This window comes from Anneissia japonica, unplaced genomic scaffold (assembly GCF_011630105.1).
Source record: "Anneissia japonica isolate Jap-2015-1 unplaced genomic scaffold, ASM1163010v1 scaffold287930_len349246_cov199, whole genome shotgun sequence".
Classification (NCBI taxonomy): Eukaryota; Metazoa; Echinodermata; class Crinoidea; order Comatulida; family Comatulidae; genus Anneissia; species Anneissia japonica.
The window spans coordinates 248,118-261,543 of record NW_022717415.1 but is presented as its reverse complement, the minus strand read 5'-3'; the positions used below and the strand labels follow the sequence as shown (position 1 = coordinate 261,543).

Sequence of the window (13,426 nt, the reverse complement as noted above, 5' to 3'; positions counted from 1 at the left end):
ATCCGTCCACTTCGACTGCGAGGCAATTTTTTCCATGCATGAACGATTGACTAAAATTCATTCCCTGTTGTAGCCCAGGTTTTCCTTGAAAGTTAAAGATATTTAATACTGGGCATTCTTGTAATTTTCAATTTTAACCTTTGGTGCAACTGTAATGAATTTTATCTAGAGAGAATAGTCGATTTATTTCTTATGTAAAAGGAATCAAACAATTAAACTTTAATGCAGGTCTCCCTCCAATTAAAGACCACTTTTAGGACCAGGATTTCCATGGTCTTTAGCAGCTTTGTTCTCTAATTAGAATAATAGAGTATAAAAAAATTTGATAATTAAGGACCACAAAAAATGGTCTTTATTTGGAGGTGATCTTTAATTGAAGTGGTCTTTAATTAGAGGGAGACCTGGTTTAAATGTCTACTACTGATAGTTAACCAATGACCCTTCTCAGATTAGAAACTTAATAAATATACTTTTTATACAGAATAGAGTGAAGAAATGCCCTTATTAGGCCCCATCTATAGTATGTTTGTTCTTGTTTTTCTAGAGCTCTTGTTTAATTTGTGTAAGGGTTTTATGCGTTCTCTGGAAATAGATTTGTAGATTATTGTGACCTGTGAAGTGTAAAGTATGCTTGTAATTGATATAATATTGATGCAGAACGGAATGGCACAGGGCTTTTTATACAAATTATAATATAATTTATATAATTTATACAAAATAATAAATATTAATATAATATAAATTTAATAAATTATAACTTTCACTATTACAGTAAGAAATACTATATGTTTGTAATTATAATATCATTGATACACAACAGAAATACACACGGCTTCTTATACAAATTATATAGTATAATTTATATAATTGATACAAAGTAATATATAATATATTTAATGTAAAATATAATATAATTTAATAAATTTTAACTTCCACTATAAGAAGTGATCTCACTATAGTGTAGTAATAATATCTCTAGAAGTAGCATCTAAAATGTTCATATTTTACCCTTTTTTTAAAGTATATTTTATGGTTTTTATTAAATGACAGTACTGTATTGTTTTTTTCTTTTGGGTGAATAATTTGGAATTCAAGTAAATTAGATTTAAAACCAGTGTGACTGTACTTGCCCTATGGAAATGATTTTACCCACAATGCTCTTTAAATATTCTGTAATTATTTTCTTTGTGTGGTATTCTACTTATTTAGTTAAATAATTAATATAATTATAATAATGTAATAAATATAAATACTAGTAGCCAAATACTCCCACAAACAATGGATAAAAAAAAATGAATAATAATAATAATATTTATATTATTGTATATTATAGATTCAGGTGGCAATTAAATGTCTAAACAAGGATCGTCTTGAGACTGGGGAACATGATTTTTTGAAGGAGGCAACGATAATGCATTCGCTAGACCACGAGAATCTTGTCAAGTTGTACGGAGTTGTCTTAGACTCTGAGAATTCACTTATGCTGGTAAGTTCTTTTCAAAAGTTTCCAAATTTGGGGAAAATCTTGATTCACTCCTTCTGTTACTCGAATTTTTGGTCTGGCTCCAAATTTAATATTTATTTTCATGTATTTTATTTTTACATAACTTTAGACGTCCAGAGGTTGTGTCAGCAGTGAAGCGCCATAACACAAGTATTTCTGCAGCATCTTTATCCATCCATCATTGGCTGCCCTCTAACTAATATTAAAATTGTTTACCTCCATTGGTGTTGACCTGTCATGAATATTCATGAACCTCATAAGGTTTTTGGATTGAATTGAATTGATTTATTTGCATCTCTTAAAATTACAGCAAAAACACTAGTCATTAAAAAATACATAAAATACAAGAAAATATATACGCAAAAAAGAAAAAAAACAAAAGGGACAAAATTCAAGAGATGCCGGATAGCCCATAAAAGTTCCAATTGGAACTTATTTCCAATAGGGTCTGCATAAAAAGAAAAATTGAATGGCAAGAACAGTAAAAAACAAAAAAGCAAAAACAGACTACGAATCAAAACTTTAGCTCAATCAAATTGAAAATTCTTTACAGATTAAAATTATTAAACTAAATCCAAACCCTTGGCTCTATCAATAAAATATTTCTTTACATTCTTTTTAAAAGTTTCTAAAGATCCACTATTTTTAACAGATTTTGGCAAAGCATTCCAATTTTTAATAGCTTGATATACAAACATGTTTTGAGCTACTGATTTAAAAGTTGGATGCTCATGTTACATTCAGAATGTTCTATACGTTTCAATGTGTGTTACGGTGTGATGCATGTAGTAAAATATGCATATGGGTTCTAGTATAACAGAAAAATCGACCTAGGATTTAATTTTCCACTGTTTTAACACAATGTGATGATGTCATGATAGGCCTGCTAAATGGTAACATTTGGTTGATTTATTCATTCAATAGTTATCTCTTACAATACAAATATTGCGAACACATGAATCTAATTTTTGCTTTTAAATGTGACCATTTTTTTGTTCATAATACCAATGGTTTCCTGTAGTTGTTGATAATTGTTAGGAAGGCTAGTACCGTATTAAAACCATATTGTAAATTATTTAACACAGATGATATATCAAAAACTACCTCAAATTTGCACGGAAAATTGCTGGAAAAATTGGTGGACAGAATCATACTAATGCATAATGACGTACATATTAAGAGGTAGTAAGAGCATTAATTTTCAGCAAAACCTGCACAGATATCAGCCGTTATTTTCCAAAAATCCATGGAGGATATATTCCCTGCACAGGCCTTTACAGTCTGGGTAATAAATTTGTTAGAACATGGTTAGTTTGATCCATCAAAATGTTAGGATTTATCTCAATTCCCACTGGTTGGAATGATTGGCTAACAACAGCTTTAGGGTTTAGAAACAAAGCTATCTTAATCTCCACTCGGGAACGAACATTAAAATAGATTTACAATAATGAATTTTGATGTATGAACATTTGCTGTCCATTTCTGAGTGACAAAACATTACTATAGAGAATTCTGTACTTAGGCCAAGTATTTCTAAGAACTCATCTATAGGTTCCTTGAGGGATGCATCTTAGTTTATTGCCCTCCATTAGGAATCCAATGCTCCAATGGTAGCGAAGTAGGTCTGCTCTCTGAAATTATTTGTTGTAATGTGGCGTACAGTATCTAGGGGAGGGTGTAGAGATGCATGCTCCTAAAAAAAACTTGAGCCGCCCCCCTCCCCCCAGGTCGCAAACGAAGATCAAACTATGTGTCTTACTGTACAGTATGGTATAAACTGAAACTTTGTAAAGTGTTAATTTAACCACATTTTACTGCCTGCTACATTTTCACATTGCCACCATTAATTTAAGTCGTGTCGGTAATTATGCTATCCACAAGACCGACAGTTCGTTTTCTTGATAAAACCCGAAACAACAACACACGTTATGACATAGTTCTAGACCTGATCCAGGATGTACCAGTTCCCAAGAGGACTGCGCCACTGCTGTTTCTCAAGAGATTCTAAACCAGCTTTGTAGTTGTCAGCAAAGCTGATCACCATGATCTGATCAATGAACTCGTGAAAGCCTAGGTCTGATTTATGCGGATGAGTCATGTACTAATCCAAGCCATCAGGGACTTATCAACTACTTATCATTGATGAGGCTGAAGTCTCCAATAGGCCTAGAATATACAGTAGCATTTAGCAGAATAATTTTATTTTTTATGAGCGAGACAACTGTTTGATAATCATTGTAGTGGCAATATAAAGTCTTTGTTTTAAGGTTGTGTAATAAATGCTATTTAAATGTTTAACCATATTCTACTGAATATAAACTCAGGGGACTAGTTACGAAATTTACTGAAACTAATGTTTGGCTTTTACAAATTTGCATATTTTGGAACATGCAACATTTACATTAATTTAGTCTAATTTTAATAGATTAATAATTGTTTTTTTTTTTTTAACATTTTAGTTTTAATAATTACAACATTTGAGGGGGTTTTGTCAATTACAAAATGGTTTAATTGTCTGATGATGATCATAAGCTTTGACTTATCCAGACCAAATTTTTATTCTCAACAATCAAATTGTGCTTATTTCCTCTAATCAAAATTCCTTCTTATGCTGACCCTCTTCCCATGAAAAACCAGAACTGATTGTTTACCGGTATTTGTCTTATTTTTTTCTTTACTTTCTTCACTCATTTCTATACATCTTTCTCGCTTGTACTCAAGTCCTATTTCGAACCTCATTCTAAATTTGCTTTCTACTGCATCACTGTCTCCTATCCTAAATTCCATTTCAACCATGTTCTTTTCCCTTCTGGAATCATACTCATGAAATTTTATTCACCTAAACAAAAATGTCAATATATAATCCATACATTGCATGTAGACAGTAAGGTGATCAATTTCTGAATAGATGACTGCTAAGATTTTTGCAATAAATTCTATCGTGATCATAGCATTTAATGTTGCATGACCACTCAGTAAATTTGTGAATGTTCTGTGACTGTTCATCATGTTTTATATACATGGCTTTATTTGTTGTACATATTGTGCATTTCTAACTGAACAAAGACACTGATTTATGATCACATCTGTGGAATGGTTTAACGTTTCATCCTCAAATTCAATATTTGCTCCAGTCAAGTTGTTTATTACTGCATCTGACGAAGAGATCACGATATACAGCTGACATCATGGAATGTATTGCAAATGCTTGCAGTACATTTTAAAGCGGCATCCTATAGTTCATAGCTACTACGCTGCGGTGCTACCTCCCAGAGGACCATTTCTTTCTGTGCTGTATATGTTATTTAAAGCACATTTGCCAAAGAAACAGCTCCAGTCTCTCTACTGAGATTCAAAATTGGGCAGCTCGCTTGGTGAAGTGTGCCACAAGATTTGAACATGTACTGACATTGTTGAAAGTCTATCGTTAGAATCGCGCATGCAATTTAAGACCTTGCTGCTGGTTTACCACTGCCTAAGCAGTTCTGCTCCCAAATATATCTCTGACTTGCTAAACATCAAAAAGAGAAAATGCGAGAACTACTGTAAGATGTAGGCAACAAGTGCTCCTGGATAACCGAAGGAGCAGACATAGCTGGGAAGATGGGAAGATCAGGATTTTAGCACTGCTGGACAAAGGATCTGGAATAAACTTCCTCTGAACATTAAAAAATCACCTTCACTTGACAGTTTTAAGTCACTACTCAAGATGCATCTTTTTTAATCTCTTTTTTAGAACTGCACCACAAGCAAGGACTGTTGGATGGAATGGTGCCATATAAAAAGAAAGATTGATTGATTGATTTGCCAGGGATGGTAAATCATGAAATTACTCACTAACTATAAACATTATAAAAAATATAAAGACAAATGTAACATAATTGTATCCATAAACTGATTTGTTGGTAATGAGGAAGACTTGAGCCCATTACCCTGGAATTGAAACAGTGGTAGTGCCAGAGATTTCATACAAGGGCTCCTGTCCCTGCTGGGTGTTGGGTGAGTGGAGGGTGGCCATACGCTCCTCTCTGAAAATTTTGAAAAGCCAAGTGCACATGATTATGGGTAGATTCAGCTTAGCTTGCCACGTTTGCGAAGTACAGTACTTATCTCACCTTTGAATAAATATTGTTTAAAAAATCTCTGCTAGTTTAGTGTACATAGTACGGTACTGTACATGTACAGTGTTGAAGAAGTGCTTCTGACAAAACAATTCTTCAATCGAATGCTTTCATCTCAGCCATTTCTTTTCAGTTTCACTCATAGATTTGGCCAAGTGGGGTGGGGATGGTCATACTCTACATAATGTGAAACAAAATGAAAAGAGCTCATCAAGTTTCTTACAACCTCATGAGCGTAGTATATTTTCAGTGTTAAAGAAGTGCTTCTGAAGAATCATGCATCAGTCGAATGCTTTGGCCTGGCTACTGTACATGATAAACATGGTTGATACGCTGCCAAGTGAACTTAATTATTGCATTGATTATTATGTGCACATGGACACAATATGTTGGGGCTGGATTTACTGGCATGCAGCAGGCTTACCTTGTTAATAACCATATTATAAATTGGATATTAATTCATCTGTTCATTCTTGACCGAATTCCGTGCCCTACCCAAAAAAAAAAAAAAAATGAAGATAAAAGTCAGAATGAATGCCATTTCTGGGTATCTAGAGGTGCCATAATCTTAATAGCTCCCATTGGGATTATGTCAAAAATTTTGTCAATTAACATCTAGAGGGGCCTATTCTTAAAATTTGCTCACCTCAGCCCCAACCATGGTAAGGCTGACGTGGGTGTGGACTGTGTAACTACTATTTTCTAAAGGATATGTTCAATATTAGTGATACAATATTGTTTTGTTTTTTTTCATGGTATGATAATCTGTACAGCAGTGATCATATAAGCCATTACCTGCAATTATTATCACTACTGGTATATTATTAAGTTTTCTCATTATTAGAGCTTCTTTCCATGCCAAATCTAATTTCATTTTACAGCTTGCATATTTTATTGTAGTTACTGAAGTATGCATTAGTATAGAGAGCCTCAAACATATTATATTTTTCTCTACATATTTTATGAAAATATTGATTACAATGCCATATTGGAGACAGGTTTTGTTTAATTTATTTGGAAACCTGCACAACCAATAAGTCCATAGATCTGATTAGTTGCCAGGTTTTTTTAATGATTATTTGGTGAACAAATTTTTGGCCTTTTGTGAAGTACCAACCATAAGTATAATTTTATATTCTGTGAAATATATAATTTGAACTCAGATTAACAAAAATCAAAGTTTCGAAAGGCAAGTTAGTAAGAGTTAATGAACTTACACTCTAGTTACATTGGCACTCGCTTATTGACAGTGTGTTCAAAGACAACAAATATTAGTAAGTAAAAGTTACAATAAAATTAAAACCAAAAAGCACATTCTATCACACTTTTTTTTTTGGTAAAATTATTTGTTCAAGCTAATTGCCTATTCTCTTTCCTGGCAAATGATATTTCTTGAATGCCAAATAAATATTATTATTTATTATTATTATTATTATTATTATTATTATTATTATTATTATTAGATGTCTCAACTGATAGGACACACATATGACCATATATGGAATTAAATCTGTATTCTTATCAGTTTTAAATGTTCTATTTTTCCACATCTGCAACCTATAGACAGCAAATGGTGAATATATTAGGAATTTCTTGAATTTTATGATGTCATTCAAAACTAATCTTTGGATTTTGCGTGGAATTTCATTCATAGATTTACAGGTCATTAACCTTTTTGAATTTTTGTTTGTCAAATAATAAGTTGATATTGAATAGGACTAAAGAATTTTAAATCCACTCAACTTTATATATTTTTAATGTTAGCTGCATTTAAATGATTAATAGAGGTTGGGGCAGAGGATGGGAGAAACAGGTGGTGTCTGGATGGGCGGGATGTTTCTACTGTAGACTTAATAATGATTAAGTCTTTTACAGTATTGTAACTTGCATATTTAGCCTTCCAGATAAAACACAAGGAAAACAGCTTTGGGCGCAGATCTATTTTGAATGGTAGGTGGCGGGAGGGGGCGGGGAGAGTTGTTAGTCCACACTCACCTTATATACAGGTAGAAGTAAAATTCATCATATTCTCTGGCTGTACAGCGCTCTTTTTCGTTAAAACCTGGGTCATTTATGCAGTTCATTTCAACAATTTTCAGGCATTTTGACTGGAATTACATTGCGGTTGAAAAGTGGGGGACTAACCCCTTAAAAATATGTGGGAGGGGAGGAACATGTCCCGCCATCCTCCATGATCTGTGCCCATAAGTCTAAAAAAGATTGTTATGGTTCAGTACACATAGAGATGAAGAGAGACTCCATGAATACATGTTCCATTAGGCCCAATAAAAAAAATCATTAGTTTATCACCCTCGTGCACATGTTTTCTATGGTGCTGAAAAAATTAATTTTTTGAAGATTTTTTTTTTTTATTAAATAGTTAGTAGACATTATTTTGTATTATCACAAATAACCCAAGGGTGATATTTGGTTTTAGCAAAATAAAAATTTAAAAAAAAAACCTTCCTTCCTCATCATTTTTCCAGTCTAGATAGGGTGATGATAAAGCTAATAATATTTTTTATGGGGCTTTATGCAGATAGGCATATCACAAACAAATGTTTAAAATGAAAGAATGCTATAATAATAACATAGTTAGAAAAATGTCATTCTTGCTACTGTACAGTATAGAAAATGAATATATAATAACTAAAACTCTCATGTTTGATTCCCTGATGTGGTAAACTACTTACACCATCTGTCCCCTGACAGCGATTAAGCATACTGTATTGGTCATAGGAGTTATTGATCTCGTGTCACTAACATGATTGAGGATCAATATGATTGGAAAGTAGGTCACTCCATTCCTGATGAGCTTCCTGTCTGGTTTTGAATTTTCCTTGTTTTTAAGCGGTTATTTTTGAAGGGGTGTCTCATTCCAACAATATTCCAAATATCTCTCTCGACTTTAACAAGATGGTTATTTTGGCTTGTAGAAGTTGGCAAGTAGGCCATGTAAAATGTTTTTCCATATGTGTATTTTATAGAGTAGTCAGCGAGACTGAAAGGAAATTAAGCAGTTCCCTTTACATTAATAGTTTACATTCCAAGTCTGTCAGGTGAATCCCTGAAAAATATATAATTTATTTCAGTATTGATGGTTGGAAATGGGATGGCCTTGCTTGGGGTCTGGGTGAGGTGTGGATGGAAGGCTAAATCCCTGGGTGAAAAGCTGTCCTGTGGTGAACTATCAAAGAGAGGTCTCAACACAACAGGCTTAGGCCTATGTAAATTTTCGTAAAGCCCTTCATATATTGTAGACATTCTAAATTCTTAAACCTGATGTTTTCCTGTTTATTTTATAATACTTATGTATTAACTTAAAATAATTCATGAAACACTTTGACGAAAGTGATACAAGCCATCCTTGTAATTCTATATTTCAAACTTTCAGAGGTGGAAAGGGCTCAGTTGGTCCATGTCTCCTCCCCCTAAATTCATGAAAATAAAAACAAATTTAACTGCTTTCAAATTTCACTATAAGTGCCATTTCCAGCCATCTAGAAGTGCCATTGGCATAAAATTTCATACCTGGTGGGGCTTGACTGCTTGCTTTTTTTTCTTTTTTTTTTTTAAATTTATAAACAGCAAAGTCTGTAAGTCTGTACTTTCTGTCAAATGTTTATTCAACTGTGTAATTTAATATCTTGTCGTAATTAATATTAGACAAGAACAATCAAAGACTTCTTGAATCTTATCTTGAAGCTAATTTATCCTAAATTATGTTTTCCAGATTAATCACTCACTTTAAAGATTTAATTTAGTGAAATTCCACAAAACCTGCTTCATACTACTGTGATGATTGCAACCAGATACAGAAATTAATTGGAAACAAAATGATTTTCTAGCTTCCAGTGTGTTTACTGAACATAAACCAGAACTACTATACCATTTCCACCAGGATATGTTTCATCTCAAGATCCTTCCTCAATTCTCAGCTCGTCTGCATTTGAAGCTAATCCCATTTAAGTCCCCTAATCCCATTTGCTCATGTGATGGACACTAATGAAAATTACTCAACTGATGTATCTGCCAAAGTCACAAATAAGGAAATCAAAGCCATAAAGATGCCATTGGCTTGTTTTCTTTTAATGGGAAAAATGCAGCAAACAAGATCCCTGTAAATATTTGTACGATTTCTTTTAGTCAGGATGAGGTTATATAAGTACTGTATCCCATAATAATAATTGTCTCATTTTAGAATTGGTCATGTATTGCTCCTTGATATGAGGAAGTTTTTAAGTAGTCCTATAATATCTTAACGAAGTGCTCTTAATAAACTTATCAATTGGAATTATAAGAAAAAAAAATATGCCATTTAGGGGTCATCCATAATTTTCAAAAGCATACAAATCATACACTTCAAGGTGGGAGGTGGTTGAAAAGATAAAATAATGATCTCAGAATGACACAAATCATTGTGTACCCTTGCAGGGGGATGTGGGAGGGTAAGAGAGAATTTGTATGTAAGCCATATATTTATTTTGAGTATCCTTCTTGCAATTCATATTACATAATTATTATAATGATTGTACACAAGTTTTATATACTCAGGATTGTATACTATTTATATTATAAATAGTATTATTATTTACTTTTGTCACTCTACCCAGGAGTATTTTCTACTGTATATTTAATGTTTTTGATTTTTTAAATCACCATGAATTTTTCTCTTCTTTCAGGTGACGGAGTTAGCTCCACTGCGATCATTAGCGGAATGCCTAAAGGAGCCTTCTCTCCGTGGAAGCTTTCCTATTACAACGTTATGTGATTTTGGTGTCCAAATAGCATCTGCCATGGAATACCTTCATAGTAAGAACGTTATTCATAGAGATTTGGCAACACGGAATATTCTTGTTTTTTCAAAAGATAAGGTACGGTAATGATAAATTCTTTAACTTTGCCTTCCTTCAAAAATTTGATTTAAATATAAAAATTTTCTGCTCGCTTCTTGTGTTTTTGTATATAATTTTTTAATATTATTTTATATTTTAAACATGTTTTAACTGTTAACTGGATCTTAAGGAAGGACAATGTCAACTTGATTAAGTATACAGAATAAATAAAGATTTCTAGATATCTATCTATTCTAGCACAACTTGCTTACTTTTATATGACTACACAGATGTACCTCTCTCCATTTTTATTCTCTTTCCAAATATATAATCATTCTGAGAGAGGGCGCAATACTAAAAACATCAATTTCATGACATTGTAACAATTGTATGGTGTTATTACAGAAATCACAATATATAACATTGTATATACATTTCTTTTTTTTTTAAACATTAAAATATATTATTATACAGTATTATGTAGTTACTGAGGTCAGAAAAGGCGCAGAGCAATCAATCAATCTACTATTTGTAGGCCGAACTAGTTGTTTTCTGCAGCTTTGCTGTCTCATTACAAATAAAATTAATTCTAGATAAAATAACAAACAAAAATTGAGCATAAAGGATACAATTAAAATTAAAGAATTACATTAGGTTGTGCTCACTTTTGCCAATCCAGTCTTGAATGTTTTCATGAAATGAAACTATAAAATGTCAGTTTATACCACCTACAAACAAGTTGTTGTTGCTACTGAAGATATATCATTTGTCAGGTGTGCTCATCTTTGCTTTCATTTGATGGATAGCCTTGCATAATTTGATCTTGTTTGCCCAAGTTCAATGACTGAATGATACAATGTGTAATGAGAGTTCAAAGAAAAATTTAATGAAAATCAGGGTGGGAGTGGTTGGTGTCATCGATCGTTGTTTGTCCTGACATTGAGGTGGTTTGGGAGGGGGAGGGGTGTTTCAAGTGACATTAAAGTTTTGTTGATATGTTCACAGTACACTGCTGCATGACTGAATATTACTACCTAGGGTACAGCAGAGATTATTTTACATAATGTCATTAAATTGGTCAATGACAGTAAAAGTATGATAATTTTGCAAGCTTTTGAAATCCTCAGTGAATATCAAACATTAGTATTTAAAGTATACGGTACTAATGTGGTATAAGAATATAAATAGCATGGAATGGAACATATTGATTTGATTTCATATATTCCCCTCATCTCCTCATTGTCCTAAAATCATTTGATTTATTGTACAGGTCTGCTTCATTATACATTTTTGTCAACACACTAAATCATCATTGGGTACTTATAGCTCTACATTTCTTTGTTTACTATTAGATAAAATTGTGAACTAAAGCCTGCAAGGATGATATTTTGTGTTACTGCATATACAAATGACCATACAAGCAGCCACAAGCTTGTTTTTCTATTAACTGACAAAACACAGTTGGCCTATATATTGTCAATACAGTACAGTATAAGAACAATATAGTTATTTTTAAAGTAATTGTAGTCACAAAGTTTTCCTTTTCTCATATTACATATCTTTGCTTGAACTTGTCATTGGACTAATGTTCCAAAGTACGATACCAACATACCTTACAGTCCCCGAGGGAGCCCTTCTATCCAACATCAATAGTGCAAGTAAACCATTTTACAAGGATGTTGACCAGACAAATAGAAATTCACATACTTAGGCAAGACTTTTTTTTTATACCTTATTTCACAAACTTATTTTTTTAAAGATCATCAAAAGGAGGAAAAAAATAAAAATAAAAATTTGTTTTCTTATTTTGCAAATGGTTTAGCCATAAACATTCAGATAGAGGAGAAAATAAAATAAAATGTTACTTTTGAATGTAAACAGTGTACTAATGGGATGGTTAAATTCTTTAAATTTATAAAATTAGGAAGAAATATAGGCCTACATATCTTATTTTTGGAAATTAGAAGGCAGTGATGGGCATAATAAAAATAAAGAAAAATTTTTATTTTTTTCTGAAATTTCTATTTTTTTCGTGGCAGTGGGTGGGCTAATTGGCCAGAAGTAAAACTTCATTTTTATTCGAAATCATCATTTATTTGTGGGCGGCTAAACAAGGTATAAAAATGGCTAAGCAGTGTGAAGTACTTTTTTTTTTTAAATATATTATTTGGATTTAAAATGTAGATGTTATCTTTAATGTTCACTTAATTTTTGATGGAAGTTCTCAAGATGTGGATGTGCTTTGTTTGATAGTGAAATAAATTATTATGGATGAATCAATCACTTCAGAAAGTTCAGTAACTTTGGTTTCATTTCTTTCTTAAAAGGCCATATTTGACAAGAAACTTGAAATAATTTGACTCAGCAGAGAAAGACAACTTTTCAATAATTAAACACTTTGAAAACCACACATGCTGGTGAAAGAAAGTGAAACATACCATGTTGGAAGTTGAAAGGCCTTTAAGCCCCATTCCCGGCAAAATTTCACTAAAAACTGACTTTTTTAAGAAAATATTCATTTGTATTACTCCAATTATTATAAATCATGAAAAAATATTTGCATGAATTTTAGTTTTACGCAAAAGAATAAAAAAATGAGAAATACAGACTATTTCTCATAAAATATTACCATTTTCTCAACGAATTCATCGTTACTAGGCAAATTCAGAGGTTGTAGATCGCATCCACTGGAATACTCTCGCTTTTATGTATACTTTATACAGTCAATAAAGTGCGCCCTCTCTAATGAGATTAGTTTTTGTACTTCGCATCTCGCACAATACGGTCGTTCGGTTAGACTGAGATATGTTTGTTTAAGTGTCAAAATCTCAGTCAGAATTAGTTTTTTAACAAATTTGAAATAATTCCTATGAAATATTATATTCACAAGTGTCAATACTAGCAACGGAAAATATCATGTCGGCCGTTTTTATGTGTGATAACAGAACCTAAATCGAGGTAAGGCT

General features: G+C 32.3%; 1 protein-coding gene across 1 annotated transcript in view; it reads left to right on the top strand.

Moving 5' to 3' along the window:
- The window catches only part of LOC117110230, a gene marked incomplete in the record, with an annotated part of 58,068 nt that overhangs the window by 27,932 nt on the left and 16,710 nt on the right, over positions 1 to 13,426 (top strand). Inside the window, 2 exon segments of the mRNA XM_033252860.1 lie at positions 1,334 to 1,486; positions 10,308 to 10,499. Of these exon segments, the coding sequence (XP_033108751.1) occupies positions 1,334 to 1,486; positions 10,308 to 10,499 (345 nt within the window).